This window comes from Mercenaria mercenaria, chromosome 19, assembly GCF_021730395.1.
Source record: "Mercenaria mercenaria strain notata chromosome 19, MADL_Memer_1, whole genome shotgun sequence".
NCBI classification, from domain to species: Eukaryota; Metazoa; Mollusca; class Bivalvia; order Venerida; family Veneridae; genus Mercenaria; species Mercenaria mercenaria.
In genome coordinates this window covers 23,586,831-23,607,538 of record NC_069379.1, presented here as the reverse complement: position 1 = coordinate 23,607,538, position 20,708 = coordinate 23,586,831, and the positions used below count along the sequence as shown (strand labels likewise).

The window sequence follows — 20,708 nt, the reverse complement described above, 5'->3', positions numbered from 1 at the left end:
CAGGTAACACATTTGTTTATTGACCGGCCAATGTTTGTATGACTGTAAACGAAGTTTTTCCTTTCAGGTAACACATTTGGTTATTGATCGGCCAGGTGTTTGTATGACTGTACATTAAGTTGTTCCTTTCAGTTAACACATCTGGTTATTGACCGGCCAGGTGTTTGTATGACTGTACATTAAGTTGTTCCTTTCAGTTAACACATCTGGTTATTGACCGGCCAGGTGTTTGTATGACTGTACATTAAGTTGTTCCTTTCAGGTAACACATTTGTTTATCGACCGGCCAGGTGTTTGTATGACTGTGAACGAAGTTTTTCCTTTCAGGTAACACATCTGGCTATTGACCGGCTAGGTATTTGTATGACTGTAAAGTTTTTCCTTTCAGGTAACACATCTGATTATTGACCGGTCAGTGTTTTTATGGCTGTACATTAAGTTGTTCCTTTCAGGAAACACATCTGGTTATTGACCGGCAAGGTGTTTGTATGACTGTAAAGTTTTTCCTTTCAGGTAACACATTTTGTTATTGACCGGCCAGTGTTTTTATGGCTGTACATTAAGTTGTTCCTTTCAGGAAACACATCTGGTTATTGACCGGCCAGTGTTTTTATGACTGTACATTAAGTTGTTCTTTTCAGGTAACACATCTGGTTATTGACCGGCCAGGAAGTTTCCGGTATAAACCAGGCGATTATCTGTTCCTGCAAATACCCGCAATAGCAACACATGAATGGCATCCATTCACGATCAGTTCTGCACCAGAAATGGAAGGTAACTTTTGTTACGTTCTTACTTTCGGTTGCTCCTTTTTAGCAGCAATTGTAAGCTCACCTGATTGCTCAGGTGAGTTTTTGTGATCGCTAAATGTCCGGCGTCTGTCGTCTGTCAACAATTAGCTTGTGTTTGCGATAGAGGCTGTATTTTTCAACTTATCTTCATGAAATTTTGTCAGAATGATTATCTTGATAAAATCTAGGCCTAGTTTGAAAATGGGTCATCTAGGTTTAAAAATTAAGTCACTAGATCAAATCAAAGAGAAACCTTGTGTATGCAATAGAGGCTGTATTTTTCAACTGATCTTCATGAACCTTGGTCAGAATGATTACCATGTTGAAATCTAGGCCAAGTTTGAAAATGGGTCATCTGGGGTTAAAAACTAGGTCGCTAGGTCAAATCAAAGAAAAAGCTTGTGTTTGCGATAGAGGCTGTATTTTTCAACTTATCTTCATGAAATTTTGTCAGAATGATTATCTTGATAAAATCTAGGCCTAGTTTGAAAATGGGTCATCTAGGTTTAAAAATTAAGTCACTAGATCAAATCAAAGAGAAACCTTGTGTATGCAATAGAGGCTGTATTTTTCAACTGATCTTCATGAACCTTGGTCAGAATGATTACCATGTTGAAATCTGGGCCAAGTTTGAAAATGGGTCATCTGGGGTTAAAAACTAGGTCGCTAGGTCAAATCAAAGAAAAAGCTTGTGTATGCGATAGAGGCTGTATTTTTCAACTGATCTTAATGAAATTTTGTCAGAATGATAACCTTGATGAAATCTAGGCCAGGTTTGAAAACGGGTCCTCTGGGTTCAAAAGCTAGGTCACTAGGTCAAACCAAAGAAAAACCTTGTGTGTGCGACAGAGGCTGTATTTTACAATTGATCTTCATGAATTTTGGTCAGAATGATTACCTTGATGAAATCTAGGGCAAGTTTGAAAATGGGTCATCTGGGGTCAAAAACTACGTCACTATGTCAAATCAAAGAAAAAACCTATGTGTATGCGATAGAGGCTGTAATTTTTCAATTGATCTCATGAATTTTGGTCAGAATGATTGCCTTGATGTAATTTAGGTCAAGTTCGAATATGGATCATCTTGGGTCAAAAACTAGGTCACTAGATCATATCAAAGGAAAAGCTTGTGTATGCAATAGAGACTGCATTTTACACCGAATCTTCATGAAATTTAATATGGGTCACCTGGGGTCAAAAACTAGGTCACCTAGTCAAATTAAAGAAAAACCTTGTGTAGGCAATAGGGGCTGCATATTACACTGGATATTCATAAAATTTAGTCAGAATGATTGTCTTGATGAAATCCAGGAGGATTTCGAATATGGGTCATCTAGGATCAAAAACTAGGCCACTAGGTCAAATCAAAGAAAAACTTTCAAAAGTTCGAATATGGGTCATCTTGGGTCAAAAACTAGGATACTAGGTCAAATCAAATAAAACCTTGTGTATGCAGTAGGGGTTGCATTTTACACCGGATCTTCATGAAATTTGATCAGAATATTTGTTTGGATGTAATCAAGGTTGATCTTCATGAATTTTGGTCAGAATGATTGCCTTGATGAAATTTAGGTCAAGTTCGAATATGGGTCATCTAGGGTCAAAAACTAGGTCACCCGGTCAAATTAAAGAAAAAATTTGTGTTGGCAATAGAGGCTGCATTTTAAACGGGATATTCATAAAATTTAGTCAGAATGATTGCCTTGATGAAATCTAAGCCAAGTTCAAATATGAGTCATCTGGGAAACACGTTTACACTGTAATGATGTGTTTCTCAGGTGAGCGACTTAGGGCTTAAGTACTTAAGATAAACTAAATAGTTGGTTTATGCGAAATACATTTTTCTCCCAAAATATTTATACATGTGACGTAGCACATGTACATGCAACTCTCATATGACTTACTTTGAATATGATCTTGATCCTGAACATGACAGTATATATAAAGATCCTTTAAGGTAATGTAAAAAGAATGTTGAATGGATATGAAAAATGCGGAAATACTTCCTATCTGACCCTTGATCTCACTGTGCGACATTTACCTTGAATAAACATTGAGTATGTCTTTGAGTGAAACGGTTGTTCCTAGTAATTTAAGAAGTGTTCAAAGGATTAAAGATCTTCAGTGGATATAAAGTACCGCCTATCTGACCTTTGACCTCACAATTACGAACTCACGACTGAAAGTTCTTCGATTGTCTGTGACACGTTTTTGTGTTAATTTATCCAGTTTGCTTGACACTCCTATGGTATTTTGCAACAGTCAGACTGTTGGACTTCAACAATATGTGTCACCTTAGTAAAGGATATTTGGTATGACACAATTAAATCGTGTAACTGACTGTTATTTTAGGACATATTTGGTTGCACGTACGCTCAGCCGGTCATTGGACAAATAAACTGTATGACTATTTTGAGAATTTGGAGTATTCTGACAAAGGTGATAAAGACAGAACGGGTAAGTACTTAAATATCTAAATATTTCCTTGATAAATTGTTGCATCCTAAGTATCCAAAAATCGATAGCTAAGTCTTTTTATTATCTTAAATTTTCAGTATATGTCGCTCAATTAATTAATATTGATACGACAATTATTTTGCAAACTGGAGTAGTATCTTCCTAAATAATCAAAATACATAATTTTCAAGTTTTGTTTATGTAACTTGAAGATAATTTTAGACAAAAACTGAAACACCATGAATGAGCAGAGTGGTGTGTGTGTGTGTGTGTGTGTGTGTGTGTGTGTGTGTGTGTGTGTGTGTGGGGGGGGGGGGGGAAAGCGTAGAGGTGGGGGATCATTCATAAAACGAATTTGCGAAGCTTTACAACGCTACTACAGCATTGCATCGATGGTAGGCAGGTGTTTTGTGTTCTAACAGAATGTTGATACGCCTACCATTAAAATACCTCATGTTTAGGTTAGAAAATCCTGCAATCAATGCATCCAGAAATTAGTCATGTTATTCCGCTAAATCTTAATAATCAAGTTTGATATTCAGATGCGTCTGTGCTTAAAATCCATATATATTAAACAGCATCAAATTAATCTCGATATTGTGTTTCAACAGATTATTCCAAAGGAAATACGTTTGAGCGATTTGAAAAGGTAAGATATTACAATTGAAAACATTTTAATTGATTAGGAGAAATTTTAAACAGCACCCAAAAATTAATTACCAAAGAAAGCTTAAAAACATATGTTCAAGTCGAATGATATGTTTGTGTCACTTTATACTGCTAGTGTACAAGTCTTACAATGTTTGTGTCACTTTCTACTGCTAGTGTACAAGTCTTACAGTGTTTGTATCACTTTATACTGCTAGTGTACAAGTCTTACAGTAGTGTACAAGTTTTATAGTATTTGTGTCACTTTCTAATGCTAGTGTACAAGTCTTACAGTGTTTCTGTCACTTTCTACTGCTAGTGTACAAGTCTTACACTGTTTGCGTCACTTTCTACTGCTAGTGTACAAGTCTTATAGTGTTTGTGTCAGTCTTACAGTGTTCACGTCACTTTCCACTGCTAGTTTACAAGTCTTATAGTGTTTGTGTCACTTTATACTGCTAGTGTACAAGTCTTACAGTGATTGTGTCACTCTCTACTGCTAGTGTACAAGTCTTACAGTGTTTGTGTCACTTTCTACTGCTAGTGTACAAGTCTTAAAGTGTTTGTGACATTCTCTACTGCTAGTGTACATGTCTTATAGTATTTGTGTCACTTTCTAATGCTAGTGTACAAGTCTTACAGTGTTTCAGTCACTTTCTACTGCTACTGTACAAGTCTTACACTGTTTGTGTCACTTTCTACTGCTAGTGTACACGTCTTAAAGTGTTTTTGTCAGTCTTACAGTGTTTGTGTCACGTTCTACTGCTAGTGTACAAGTCTTATATTGTTTGTGTCACTTTATACTGGTAGTGTACAAGTCTTACAGTGTTTGTGTCACTTTCTACTGCTAGTGTACAAGTCTTACAGAGTTTGTGTCACTCTCTACTGCTAGTGTACAAGTCTTACAGTGTTTGTGTCACTTTATGCTGCTAGTGTACAAGTCTTACAGTGTTTGTGTCACTTTCTACTGCTAGTGTACAAGTCTTACAATGTTTATGTCACTCTCTACTGCTGGTGTACAAGTCTTATAGTGTTTGTGTCACTTTCTACTGCTAGTGTACAAGTCTTACAGTGTTTGTGTCCCTTTCTACTGCTAGTGTACAAGTCTTATAGTGTTTTTATGTCAGTCTTACAGTGTTTGCGTCACTTTCTACTGCTAGGGTACAAGTCTTGCAGTGTTTTTGTCACTTTCTACTGCTAGTGTACAAGTCTTATAGTGTTTGTTTCAGTCTTACAGTGTTTGCGTCACTTTCAACTGCTAGGGTACAAGTCTTGCAGTGTTTGTGTCACTTTCTATAGCTAGTATACAAGTTTTACAGTGTTTATGTCACTTTCTACTGCTGGTGTACAAGTCTTATAGTGTTTGTGTCACTTTATACTGCTAGTGTACAAGTTTTACAGTGTTTGTGTCACTTTTTACTGTTAGTGTACAAGTCTTATACTGTTTGTGTCAGTCTAACAGTGTTTGCGTCACTTTCTACTTCTAGGGTACAAGTCTTGCACTGTTTGTGTCACTTTCTACTGCTAGTGTACAAGTCTTGTAGTGTTTGTGTCAGTCTTATAGTGTTTGCGTTACTTTCTACTGCTAGGGTACAAGTCTTGCAGTGTTTGTGTCACTTTATACTGCAAGTGTACAAGTCTTACAGTAGTGTGCAAGTCTTATAATGTTTGTGTCACTGCCTACTGCTAGTGTACAAGTCTTACAGTATTTCTGTCACTTTCAACTGTTTGTGTACAAGTCTTATAGTGTTTGTGTCACTTTATACTGCTAGTGTACAAGTCTTACAGTGTTTGTGTCACTCTCTACTGCTAGTGTACATGTCTTTCAGTGTTTGTGTCACTTTATACTGCTAGTGTACAAGTCTTATAGTGTTTGTGTTACTCTCTACTGCTAGTGTACAAGTCTTATAGTGTTTGTGTCACTCTCTACTGCTAATGTACAAGTCTTGCTACTGCTAATGTACAAGTCTTGCAGTGTTTGTGTCACGTTATACTGCTAGTGTACAAATCCTACAGTGTTTATGTCACTTTCTACTGCTAGTGTACAAGTCTTACAGTGTTTGTGTCACGTTATACTGCTAGTGTACAAGTCTTATAGTGTTTGTGTCACTTTCTACTGCTAGTGTACTTACAGTGTTTGTGTCACTTTCTACTGCTGGTGTACAATTCTTACAGTGTTTGTGTCACTTTCTACTGCTGGTGTACAAGTCTTACAGTGTTTGTGTCACTTTCTACTGCTAATGTACAAGTCTTACAGTGTCTGTGTCACTTTCCACTGCTAGTGTACACGTCTTATAGTGTTTGTGTCAGTCTTACTGTGTTTATGCCACTTAATACTGCTCGTTACAAGTCTTAAGTGTTTGTGTCACTTTCTACTGCTAGTGTACAGTCTTCAGTGTTTTGTCACTCTCTACTGCTAGGTACAAGTCTTACAGTGTTTGTGTCACTTCTACTGCAGTGTACAAGTCTTCAGTGTCTTGTGTCACTCTCTACTGCTAGTGTACAAGCCTTACAGTGTTGGTGTCACTTTATATTGCTAGTGTACAAGTCTTACAGTGTTTGTGTCACTTTATACTGCTAGTGTACAACTCTTACAGTGTTTGTGTCACTTTCTACTGCTGGTGTACAAGTTTTACAGTGTTTGTGTCACTTTATACTGCTAGTGTACAAGTCTTACAGTGTTTGTGTCACTTTATACTGCTAGTGTACATGTCTTACAGTGTTTGTGTCACTCTCTACTGCTAGTGTACAAGCCTTACAGTGTTTGTGTCACTTTATATTGCTAGTGTACAAGTCTTACAGTAGTGTACAAGTCTTATAGTGTTTGTGTCACTTTCTACTGCTAGTGTACAAGTCTTACAGTGTTTGTGTCACTTTCTACTGCTAGTGTACAAGCAAATCTTACAGTGTTTGTGTCACTTTCTGCTGCTAGTGTATAAGTCTTACAATGTTTGTGTCACCTTCTACTGCTAGTGTACAAGTCATATAGTGTTTGTGTCACTTTCTACTTCTAGTGTACTAGTCTTACTGTGGTTGTAAATGTGTCACGTTATCCCGCTAGTGTACTAGTCTTACATTAAAAATTGTTTGGATTTCTTGTAGTGTTGTAGATAAGTTTAGCTTCAGCAGTTTTTCTGTTACCGTCTAGGGTTTTCAGTGGATCAGCTATATGCCCATTCTCTTTTCTCAAACAACTAAACTAAGAGTTGCCTAAGTTTATGAAATACTTGGACCTAATACGGACACTATTGAATAACGTATTCGAACCGGTAAGATATTTGGAGATTGTCATAAAAATCGCTTCATTTATTCAACAAAGAAAGTACATATAATATAGATAAGTGTAGTTGATACCGCGATAGAGTGTAGTTGATACTGCGGAAGAGTGTAGTTGATACCACAATAGAGTGTAGTTCATACTGCGGTAGAGTGTAGTTAATACTGTGGAAGAGTGTAGTTGATATTACGATAGAGTGTAGTTGATGTTGATACTGCGGTAGAGTGTAGTTGATACTGCGGTAGAGTGTAGTTGATACTGCGGTAGAGTGTAGTTGATATAAAAAGTAGTTAAACTGCGATAGAGTGTAGTTGATACTGCGGAAGAGTGTAGTTGATACCACAATAGAGTGTAGTTCATACTGCGGTAGAGTGTAGTTAATACTGTGGAAGAGTGTAGTTGATACTACGATAGAGTGTAGTTGATGTTGATACTGCGGTAGAGTGTAGTTGATACTGCGGTAGAGTGTAGTTGATACTACGTTAGAGTGTAGTTGATACTGCAGAAGAGTGCAGTTGATACCACAATAGAGTGTAGTTGATACCGCAGTAGAGTGTACTTGATACTGTCACAGAGTTATGATTATGAATATTATTTTTGATGAATTTAATATTATGCATTATTAATATTTGATAAATTTTTAAGTAAAGTAGTTGTTGGGTCAAATCATGAATGCACAGCAGCTGCATATTTATTATGGTCTGGACAGAATTAAGTATAGATATTAGGCAAGGTGTGAGCTAATTAAGTGTACATAGCTTGTCTTTGATATAACATAATGTCCATGCTGGTTTTGTCTAGAAAGCAGCATGATCTACATACTGCAATTTGGTATGGTATTACTTGTTAAGGTATTAGATCACTAATAGAGAACCTCCTTTTTGAAGAGTATTTAATTCCTACCATAAACCTACTTTTACTGCAATTCTTAGGGGTGCGTAGGTTCAAGCCCTACCGAGACCAATTTTTTTTTCTTTATTTTCCTTTTTTACTAATAAGTTTTTACTTCTTTCAAGACTTATTATTGATGTTTGTACAAAAATGGAAAAAGATGAATCTTATAAGCGATTTTTTGGTGTTCAAAGTGAATTTACTACTTAAACAGAAGGGGTAGAGTTACACATCTTTAAAAATATTGAGTTACGCACGGTGAAAGTTCTCTATTTTGCTTTCGCTGTTAGATTATATATTGTGGAAGAAATTTAGGTAGGTTTTACGTCTTCTCTAAGGTTATTTTTAAATGGAGTAAGCAAAATTCAAAACAGAAACACATCATTTGACCTTATTTTTTCAATGTTGAAGTATGAATTCTGTCTCATTAAATCTGTTTACTTAAGACACCATAGAAAAAATGATATTAACATTTTTATTTTGTGTTTTATAATTGGTTACCAATAGTTTAATGTTTCTTCTATTGGAATTAATGGTAAAATGAGTTCTCTGCAAACGTTTTAAATAGTGGCTATCACTTTGAAATTTGTCTCTACTTGAGCTTGAGGAGATACCGTAAGTTATTCAAAATTTATAAAAAACGGCAGGGTAAAAGTTGTTTAAAATTTGCAAAATAGTGCAAAATACGGTTACCTTTCAGAATATACCAAGCAAAGGCCATTTTGTAAACATTACTATTAGTGACCTAATACCTTAAAAGTCACACATAGGTGAAAGTGCCTTTGATCTTTAGCTTTGGTGGGAAAAGATGGAATCATCATTAATAACCAAATTAATGAATATTGACAAGTTATCTATTCTTTTACAAAGGCATTGATTGGTTAAGAAAGGGTCAGCCCTGTGAAATATGATACCTGTAGGTGTGGCTACGTTCAGAAGCTGCTCAAGTTTGTAAATTGTTGTGGTCAGAAGATTTTAAGACTAAGAACTGTTTAGGTCAGAATACTTTTTAGGTTTAGAACTGTTTAGGTCAAAATTTGGAGTTAGATCAGAAATTATGAAGAAAATATTATTAATGAGATAATGAAGTGAAAGATTTAAATAATGTTTTGGAAATATATTTTATTGTTTGATGGACATGAACGTTACATATATATTAGAACCATAGAAATAAAAGGAACGTAGTAAAATGGAATTGTTGGTTCACTTATTAATTATCATAATAAAATCAGGAGTTAATTCCCCTAACTTTACAATACCGCGATAGAGTGTAGTTGGTACCGCAGTAGAGTGTTGTTGATATCTCGATTTGATACCGCGGTAGAGTGTAGTTGATATCGCCATAGAATATAGTTGATACTACGATAAAGTGTGGCTGATACTGCGATAAAATGTAGTTGATATAAAATGTAGTTGATACTGCAATAAAGTGTGGTTGATACCGCGATAGAGTGTAGTTGATACTGCGATAAAGTGTGTTTGATCTAAAATGTAGTTGCTACTGCGATAGAGTGTAGTTGATACTACGATAAAGTGTGGTTGATATAAAATGTAGTTGATACTGCGATAAAGTGTGGTTGATACCAATATAGAGTGTAGTTGATACTGCGATAGAGTGTAGTTGATACTACGATAAAGTGTAGTTGATATAAAAAGTAGTTGATACTGCGATAAAGGGTGGTTGATACCATGATAGAGTGTAGTTGATACTGCGATGAAGTGTGGTTGATACTGCGATAAAGTGTGGTTGATACTGCGATAGAGTGTAGTTGATACTGCGATGGAGTGTAGTTGATACTACGATAAAGTGTAGTTGATATAAAAAGTAGTTGATACTGCGATAAAGGGTGGTTGATACCATGATAGAGTGTAGTTGATACTGCAATAAAATGTGGTTGATACTGCGATAAAGTGTGGTTGATACTGCGATAGAGTGTAGTTGATACTGCGATAGAGTGTGGTTGATACTGCGCTAGAGTGTGGTAGATACTGCGATAGAGTGTAGTTGATACTGCGATAGAGTGTAGTTGATACTGTGATAAAGTGTGGTTGATACTGCGATAAAGTGTATGTTTGATCTATAGATACTGCGATGAAGTGTGGTTGCTACCGCGATAGAGTGTAGTTGATACTGCGATAAACTGTGGTTGATACCGCGATAGAGTGTAGTTGATATAAAATGTAGTTGATATTGCGATAAAGTGTGGTTGATACTGCGATAAAGTGTAGTTGATATAAAATGTAGTTGATACTGCGAAAGAAACCTTTGCAATTGATTCAGTTTGACTGATATTGTCTAACTAAACTTAAGTAATACCATCTTAGAGTGTAGTTGATACTGCAATAAAATGTAGTTGATACTGCGATAAAGTGTGGTTGATACTGCGATAGAGTGTAGTTGATACTGCGATAGAGTGTAGTTGATACTGTGATAAAGTGTGGTTGATACCTTGATAAAGTGTGGTTGATACCGCGATAGAGTGTAGTTGATACTGCGATAAAGTGTGGTTGATACTGTGATAAAGTGTAGTTGATATAAAATGTTGTTGATTCTGCGATAAAGTGTAGTGGATACTGCGATAAAGTGTAGTTGATATAAAATGTAGTTGATACTGCGATAAAGTGTGGTTGATACCGCGATAAAGTGTAGTTGATACTGCGATAAAGTGTATGTTTGATCTATAGATACTGCGATGAAGTGTGGTTGCTACCGCGATAGAGTGTAGTTGATATAAAATGTAGTTGATACTGCGATAGAGTGTAGTTAATACTACGATAAAGTGTGGTTGATACCAATATAGAGTGTAGCTGATACTGCGATAAAGTGTGGTTGATACTGCGATAGAGTGTGGTTGATACTGCAGTAGAGTGTAGTTTATACCGCGATAGAGTGTAGTTGATACGGCGATAAAGTGTGATTGATACCGCGATAGAGTGTAGTTGATACTGCAATAGAGTGTAGTTGATACTACGATAAAGTGTAGTTGATATAAAAAGTAGTTGATACTGCAATAACATGTGGTTGATACCATGACAGAGTGTAGTTGATACTGCGATAAAGTGTGGTTGATACTGCGCTAGAGTGTGGTAGATACTGCGATAGAGTGTAGTTGATACTGCGATAGAGTGTAGTTGATACTGTGATAAAGTGTGGTTGATACCTTGATAAAGTGTGGTTGATACCGCGATAGAGTGTAGTTGATACTGCGATAAAGTGTGGTTGATACTGTGATAAAGTGTAGTTGATATAAAATGTTGTTGATTCTGCGATAAAGTGTAGTGGATACTGCGATAAAGTGTAGTTGATATAAAATGTAGTTGATACTGCGATAAAGTGTGGTTGATACCGCGATAAAGTGTAGTTGATACTGCGATAAAGTGTATGTTTGATCTATAGATACTGCGATGAAGTGTGGTTGCTACCGCGATAGAGTGTAGTTGATATAAAATGTAGTTGATATTGCGATAAAGTGTGGTTGATACTGCGATAAAGTGTAGTTGATATAAAATGTAGTTGATACTGCGAAAGAAACCTTTGCAATTGATTCAGTTTGACTGATATTGTCTAACTAAACTTAAGTAATACCATCTTATGTGATACTTCTTTTGCAGGCATACGTTGAGCGCGCAACCCGAATCAACCTCTCTCAGCAACATGGCAAAACTATTTCGAAACGAGAGCAAAATCATAAAAAAGTTTCGGTGAAGGTAATTTCATACAATTGAGCTAACTCCATTCGTGAGAGTGAGCATCGTATTCCGGGACGAATCAGGTTCTTATTTATTAGTATTTCTGAAAACTGGTACAAATCAGGGAACCAGGAAAAAAACTACAAAAAATCGTGTACCATCCTATATATCTGTTATTTTGATATTTTCCAGCAGTAGAAATAATGACCTTAGATCAATTGTTAGTGATGATACATTTGTAATATGATGAAGGTCATTTTGCTGTAGAAGTACACTGCTGGCTTACAGAAGGTCGATGGTTCTACCCATGCAGGTGTCCGCCCGTGATGAAACAATCTATGCTATCCTTTTGCCGTCTATTTTTGTATGTGATTGTTTATCTGAGTGGTCTGACTTTTGTGAATTTTATCAAATTAGATGGAGTTTTTGTCAAAAATGAATGTTGTGTTTAAATGTATATGACGTAAATTGATCTTCTGCCTTTTTTTTTTCAATAAAATTAGATAATCAATTATCCCTTTTTATGTTGAACTGTTGTATTTTTTAAGGCTACATTGAAACGTAAAGTTTGTAAATTTTAAATATGTTTTAGAACTGTTATATGTCTTTATGTGTTACCGTCTTTAAATAACGTTGTTGTTATTATTATTATTACTGAAACACATTTATATGCATATGGTATTACAAAACATGGCGTATTATGGTTTATACTGAATCCAGAACATATCATCTATAACTTATGTTGCATTGGCAATAAGTTTATATACATTTACTTATATATATCTTTTTGACAGTGCTTCCTGGATGGCCCATACGGAACTGGTACTCGGGAGGTGTTTGACACAGATCATGCGGTACTTGTTGGTGCTGGCATTGGGATAACGCCGATGGCGTCCATTTTACAGAGCGTATGGTACAAGTTCAACGCAGCAAGACAGAAATGTCCAAACTGCCAGTACGTCTGGTTGCCCGACACAACTGACATAAAGCTGAAAAAGGTATTGTGAATAAATTATTTTAAAGAAGGTGAAAAAGAAGTAGGAGAGGAGGTGAATGACATTGGTAAGTAGATGAACGAAAAAGAGAGGAGATGGAAGATAAACGAGCTTGCGGAAAGAGTAAATGAGATTGTTGATATGGTAAATAAGATTGGAGAGATGGTAAAGAGGTTTAGTAAGGTTTTAGAGGAAATGAACGAGACTTGAGAGGAGGAGAATGACACTAAAGTGGAGATGTACGAGATTGGAAATACTAGTATGCAAAACAAGATGGGGGAGAATAAACGTAATTGGTGATATGGTAAACGGAGAGATGGTAAATAGAATCGGAGAGGAGGTAAACGAGATTTGAGAAGAAGTAAACGAGACTGGAGAAGAAGTGAACGAGATGGGAAAGAGGGTAAGCAAGGCTGAAGAGAAGTGAGACTGGAGATGATGTAAATGAAATTGAGGGATAGTAAACGGTACTTGAAAGGAGGCAAACAAACTGGAGATAAGATGAGGTGAACGAAATGTAAAAGGAGGTGAACAAGATCAGAGAGTGAGCAAACCAGATCTGAGCTAAGGTGAACGAAATTGGAGATAAGGTTAAAACTTAGCACAATCGGAAGTGAAGAGGAGTAAACTGATTTTGGGAGGATTTGAACCAGATTGGAAAGGAGGAGAAAGAAATTGGAGAGAGGGTAAGAGGGTAAAGAAGATCAGAGGGAAAGTCAACGAGATTTGAGAGATGATAAATAAGACTGGATAGCAGATAAACGAAACTGGATAGTAGGTAAACGAGATTAGACAATGCTTTGTGTATGACTTTGGATATTTTTTATATGTGTACAGCTTCAGACGATTCCGAAAAAAAGTTTCTAAAACAAAACATTTCGAAATGCAGCAATGCAGCAATAGTTGTTTTTAATTAACTGTTTATTTCTAACTTGTGATTTTTTAAAGGTTGATTTTATATGGGTGAACAGAGACCAGAAATGTTTTGAGTGGTTCGTGTCGTTACTAACTCAGATCGAACATGAACAAATTCAGCACGACATCCTGGACAATCGGATACAAATACACATGTACATGACATCGGCGCAGAAGAAAACAGACCTGAAAGGGATTGGTCTACAGGTATGCAGTAGCAGTGAAAAAAATCACAATACTTCCATTTTTATATGCAAGCTAGCAGTTCATAAGACAATTTAACAAAGGATGATTTATTTTATTGTGTTGTATTGAATTACATAAAACGTGCGTAAATGTAAGTACATGCTAAATGCAATCAGTAATTGTGAATAGAGGTCCAATGTTATAAGCACTAAACCAGCAACTGCGTGGGAAACGACACTTGTATATTTCCGACCAAACATCACGGTACGTGGTAATCAAAATTTACTACTCTAACGTGTAAATCACATATTTACCCGTTAGACACAACTTTCTCACTTAAACCACCGAAAGACATGATGAAATTATCGGGTACAGTTACAAAAATGTTGTAAGTGGTTTATCAACAGATATTGTGTTTGTTTTCTGTTTAACGCCGGTTTTTTTTTTACAATACAGTTATGTAACGGCGTGCAGTTAACCTAACCGTGGTTCACGGATTCTAAACCAGTACAAAGCTGTGATGATTTGATAGTCGCGCCATTTTGCGAAATAAGATTTCGTAGTAAAAAAACAAAATTAAATTTCGTAAAAGCGAAATGTTATTTCGTAAAAACGAAATCTTATTTACAAAATAACAATAAATAAGATTTCGTTTTTACGAAATAACATTTCGTCTTTACGAAATAATAAATGGTTTTTACTAAATCTTATTTCGGAAAAACGAAATTTTCTAAAAACGAAATAAAAAAAGTTTCACTTGTCACTTTACGGGCACCGTAGTTTTCACTGTTTCTTGACAAATGACATTCTTTATTAAAGGGAGACAACTTTTTTAGCTAGTCGTATGGGACAGTATAGTAAAATGTGTAATGGACAGGTAGATTGTTGGTAAAGATCAAAAAAATATTTGTGGTTTAGTGATATACAGCTAAACCATAAGCAATTTGTAAGCAGATTTATATTCAAGCTTTATTTCATCCCGATAGGTAGCGCTTGACCTGATGTATGACAAAAGTGGGAGAGATCTTATTACGGGACTGAGGACGAAAACAGAACCTGGGAGACCCGATTGGGATAAGGTAAATATAACAGGTATAAGTCAGAGAAAATCCGAAATAAGATGGCGGATTTTCTCTGGAACGAATACGGAATGAAAATATTTATTTAAGAAAGGAAGCGGGCATTTTGTTAAGCAAATATTTCTGATAACGTTATTTGGCAATATTGGCAGCTGCAGAAGAAATTTGTGACTATCACTTGACTATTGAAAATAAGACTTACCTAAAAGTTTTTTTTAATTAATGTTAACTCTAAACCGGGCCCACCTAGGACCAATTAGCACAGCCCGTCCACTTAGCTCAGTTGGGAGAGCACAAATCGCGGGGTCGCGAGTTAGCTCCCTGGGCGGGGCGTATGTTCTCCGTGATGATTTGATAGAAGACATTGTGTTTTAAATAATTTGTCCTCCACCTCTGATTCATATGGGGAAGTTGGTAGTTACTTGCGGAGAACAGGTTTGTAATGGTACAGAATCCAGGAACACTAGTTAGGTTACATAACTGAAATACTGTCGAAAAACGACGTTTAACCCAAAACAAACAAACAAACCCATTTTTCGGACATGAAATGACATATGCCAAGACGCTGTTTTCGACCTGAGTCCGCCGATGGTATTTGAAAAAATGGGGATGAATTCATTTTCTGAATTATAAGTCAAAGAAACTGTATTCTTGATAAACATTATCTTAAAATCTATTGAATCTCATATCTATATAGTCCGTAACAGTTTGAACATAAAGTATCCGGAGATTACAGATTGTTCTATAGATTCTCTATATATTTCTGCCTTCAGATTTTCAAAGACATTAAAGCAGAAAATAACGGAAAAGTGAAAGTGTTTGTATGCGGACCACCTACCCTTGCCAAAACGTTGAAAGAAGAAGCGACAAAACATAAATTTGCGTTTTCAAAGGAAAACTTTTGAAGATGGGGACTTCATCTGTCTCGGGTTCATCAATATACGTCATTTAACAAAATCGGACACAATTGCAAATAAACATGTTGGTGTTTATATCATTTGTAAAGTTTATGCATATTTGTAATATAGAAAAGCTTGTTTTGAGAGAGGATATTCAAAAGATTGTTCCATTAACGCTTAGCCTTGCGTTTTGAGAAAAAATCAAACAACACCAAATCATAAAAAGAAAGAGTTGCTTCACATGAAAATTGATCAGCTTGCAAAACATGTATATTTCTATACAAAACAAGTGTCAGTATACTGATATAAACATTGAATTCCGTAAAAAGGACTGCCTTAAGGGACCCCACGTCCGGACAGTTAAACATCTTTTAAAAACTTACCATTTTTAAAGAACAGTTACATATGTTCGTTTTGATGCATTTGCAATAGCATACGAGTGTTGAAATTTCACATAACTACATGGAACACAGTTTTCACCAATTGTTTATTTTTATTTCCTTACAGATAGCATTCATTTTCAAAGGGGGAGGGGGGCAGCTTTTTCAGAATATTTTAAGTATCCTCGAACGGGACAGTAATGGTCATGAAAACTATTGGTAAAGACGTTGTTCGTTCATCAAATATTTCTGTGTTTTGATGATATACTCCTAAACCTTAAAGAAATTCACGAAATATTGTAAAAATGCTTTTCTACATTTCGAAAACTTCTCCAGCTGTTATAAATTATGGGATAAATGTTAATATTCCAAATGGAAATAAAATGTCAGACCTGTTAAAAGATGAATATGTCTCAAGTAAATTATTCACAGTTAAATTTACTACAAATGAATTAAAATCAAATTATGTCATACAAATTTAGATACAAATTTTATTTAAAGGCGGTGTTAATATACAGAGGATATCATGTACATGTTTATTCAGCCGTCAACATTTCTTTTTAAGCGGCTGTTGTTGGTTATATCCAAGTCAGTAAATGTTTCTTCTTGATTACACACAGGGGTCTTCCACTCTAGTCGTATAATCGCATGGTACTTTTGTTAGCTATAAATTTAATGCTGTTCTCGTATAAAAGCATGGTACTTTTTGTTAGCTATAAATTTAATGCTGCTCTCGTATAATGACATGGTACTTTTTGTTAGCTATCAATGTTATTCTAGTATAATGACATGGTACTTTTTGTTAGCTATAAATTTAATGCTGCTCTCGTATAATGACATGGTACTTTTTGTTAGCTATAAATTTAATGCTGCTCTCGTATAATGACATGGTACTTTTTGTTAGCTATCAATGTTATTCTCGTATAATGATATGGTACTTCTTGTTAGCTATAAATTTAATGCTGCTCTCGTATAATGGCATGGTACTTTTTGTTAGCTATAAATTTAATGCTGCTCTCGTATAATGGCATGGTACTTTTTGTTAGCTATAAATTTAATGCTGCTCTCGTATAATGACATGGTACTTTTTGTTAGCTATCAATGCTGTTCTCGTATAATCGCATGGTACTTTTGTTAGCTATAAATTTAATGCTGTTCTCGTATAAAAGCATGGTACTTTTTGTTAGCTATAGATTTAATGCTATTCTCGTATAATGACATGGTACTTTTTGTTAGCTATAAATTTAATGCTGCTCTCGTATAATGACATGGTACTTTTTGTTAGCTATAAATTTAATGCTGCTCTCGTATAATGACATGGTACTTTTTGTTAGCTATCAATGCTGTTCTCGTATAATCGCATGGTACTTTTGTTAGCTATAAATTTAATGCTGTTCTCGTATAAAAGCATGGTACTTTTTGTTAGCTATAGATTTAATGCTATTCTCGTATAATGGCATAGTACTTTTTGTTAGCCATAAATTTAATGCTGCTCTCGTATAATGACATGGTACTTTATGTTAGCTAACAGTCTTATTCTAGTATAATGGCATTGTACTTTTTGTTAGCTATCAATGTTATTCTAGTATAATGGCATTTTTGTTAGCTATCAATGTTATTCTAGTATAATGTCATGGTACTTTTTGGTAGCTATCAATTTAATGCTGCTCTCATATTATGACATGGTACGTTTCATTAACTATTAATGCTGGCCATGCTTTTAAGAAATTGTATTCATTATAATTTTCAAAGGTCTGTAGTATCATTTTTGTTACACGGTGTATTTAGAAAGGATATAAACCTTTACATTTTTGGAAAGGCCTTTTGAATGTCTAAACAAGCAAAACTGATCATAGTCCTTACGACTAAAAGAAGACTTATAGCGACTAACCCACACATTGTGAATTGCAGTTTTTAAAATAAATTATCACCGAAATGCAAAATGCTGCCACTGTTTCTTATATTTACATGAAACATAATTGTTGACCAGTTTACAGTTTCCAGAATTACGACAGCATTCGAAATTTTGTAGTTTTTCTCATGTACTTTCATAAACCGTTACAACGCTTTATTTTGAAAACATTGATAAATATAGAACGAGACGCGACAGTATTTTTAGACGCTATCATCACGTGGACAGCAAATCAAATGTGCGCAGAGTTCGACCGGGAGTTTTTAGCCGTGACGAAACGAAATACTTTTTCAATAATCAGTTGGGTTATATCGACCCATACTTGGCTGAAAAATTGCTACAGAGTAAGTTGATATGTATATTTTGTTTACTATGAACTTGATTATATCGCTGGCGCAATTGGTAAAGCGTAATGAGTACAAACCCTGAAGTGCGAGTTCGAGCCCAAATTACGGCCCTATTTTTTCTCTAGTATGAATTATTTTAATTTTACTTTAGCCAAGAACCTTTGAAGATTATATTTAAAAAAACATTTTGTATATTTTAATTATAATGCTTATTTTTTTCACTGTTTCTATATTTTCATATCTTTTGCTACTTTTATTTCAGTTAAATTCATGTCATATAATTTTAACTTCACTTGTTGTGTCTGTTGACGACACTTCAGCTGTGTCAGTCTCAGAGTCAGATGATGTATCAGAATCCGAGTTAAGCTCGATGATCACTGGTGCTGGAAGATCATCTATAGCAGTATCTAACTCCCAGTATTTCTGTTCAAGTGACAGTAAATGGTCAATACATCCTAGGCCAATCTGAAGATGAAACTGTTTGTAAACCCTCCGTAATAAGGTCTTTCACATGCGCCATCTTAAACGTCAAGTTCTTACGTGCAGTTTTCTCGTGCAATAATTATTGAAACACAATTAGATATTTTTTAAAAAATGTGAGCTTACCAAAGCTCGAACCTCGAAAAGCATGTTTGTTAAGCCAACGCTGTATCCTTTGGGCCATGCATTTGTTTACATTCATTGGTAACTTATACCACTTTTCTATGTATTACATATATGTTTCTACCCCTTTTTGGCGAATCAACTGTTCTGCATAAACTAGTCACGGCTCAAAAAATGTGGTCGACCTATAGTTTGATGTGCCAATTTATTTATTTATTATTTTTAGCTCACCTGAGCACAAAGTGCTCAAGGTGAGCTTTTGTGATCGCCCTGTGTCCGTCGTCCGTCGGCGTCCGTTGTCGTCCGTCGTCGTCCGTCGGCGTCAACAATTTGAATGTTAACACTCAAGAGGTCACAATTTTGGCCCAATCTTAATGAAACTTAGTCAGAATGTTATCCTCAATAAAATCTTGGACGAGTTCGATATTGGGTCATCTGGGGTTAAAAACAAGGTCACCAGGTCAGATCAAAGCAAAAGCTTGTTAACACTCTGGAGGTCACAATTTTGGCCCAATCTTAATGAAACTTGGTCAGAATGTTACCCTCAATAAAATCTTGGACGAGTTTGATATTGGGTCATCTGGGGTCAAAAACTAGGTCACCAAGTCAAACCAAAGGAAAAGCTTGTTAACACTCTAGAGGTCACAATTTTGGCCCAATCTTAATGAAACTTGGTCAGAATGTTACCCTCAATAAAATTTTGGACGAGTTTGATACTGGGTTATCTGGAATCAAAAACTAGGTCACCAGGTCAAATCAAAGGAAAAGCTTGTTAACACTGTAGAGGCCAGATTTAAGATGGTATCTTCATGAAACTTGGTCAGAATGTTAATCTTGATGATCTTTAGGTCCAGTTTGAATCTAGGTCATGTAGGGTCAAAAACTAGGTCACCAGGTCAAATCAAAGGAAAAACTAGTGAACACTCTAGAGGTCACATTTATGACCATATCTTAATAAAACTTGGTCAGAATGTTAATCTTGAAGATTTTTAGGTCAAGATCAAATCTGGGTCAGGTGGGTTCAAAAACTAGGTCACTTGGTCAAATCAAAGGAAAAGCTTGTTAACACTCTAGAGGCAACATTTATGACTTTATTTTCATGAAACTTAGTCAGAATGTTAATCTTGATGATCTTTAGGTCAAGTTCGAATCTGGGTCCTGTGGGGTCAAAAACTAGGTCACCGGGTCAGATCAAAGGAAAAGTTAATAAGCACTTTAGAGTCCATATTTATGACTGTATCTTAATGAAACTTGGTCAAAATGTTAATCTTGATGATATTTAGACCAACTTTAAATCTGGGTCATGTAGGGTGTAAACGCCGTTTTTCAACAGTATTTCAGTCATGTAACGGCGGGCAGTTAACCTAACCAGTATTCCTGGATTCTGTACCAGTACAAACCTGTTCTCAGCAAGTAACTGCCAACTTCCACACATGAATCAGAGGTGGAGGACTAATGATTTCAGACACAATGTCGTTTATCAAGTAGTCACGGAGAACATATTATGGGAACGCCCCTGGCGGGCGGATGGGCGGGCGGGCGGGCGGGCGTGCGGCGTCCACAGACCTTGTCCGGAGCATATCTTCTACATGCATGGAGGGATTTTGATGAAACTTGGCACAGTTGTTCACCATCATGA

At 35.7% G+C, this 20,708-nt stretch overlaps 1 protein-coding gene across 1 annotated transcript in view; it reads left to right on the top strand.

Annotated features, from left to right (window-relative positions):
• The window catches only part of LOC123542208 (NADPH oxidase 5-like), a 115,941-nt gene extending 97,791 nt beyond the window's left edge, over positions 1-18,150 (top strand). The window contains exons 12-19 of the mRNA XM_045327915.2: positions 642-774; positions 3,143-3,247; positions 3,859-3,896; positions 11,676-11,771; positions 12,548-12,751; positions 13,697-13,870; positions 14,836-14,928; positions 15,702-18,150. Coding sequence (XP_045183850.2) covers positions 642-774; positions 3,143-3,247; positions 3,859-3,896; positions 11,676-11,771; positions 12,548-12,751; positions 13,697-13,870; positions 14,836-14,928; positions 15,702-15,833 — 975 coding nt within the window. The 3' untranslated portion in view covers positions 15,834-18,150. The remainder of the gene's footprint in view (positions 1-641; positions 775-3,142; positions 3,248-3,858; positions 3,897-11,675; positions 11,772-12,547; positions 12,752-13,696; positions 13,871-14,835; positions 14,929-15,701) is intronic.
• The last annotated feature ends 2,558 nt before the right edge of the window (positions 18,151-20,708 follow it).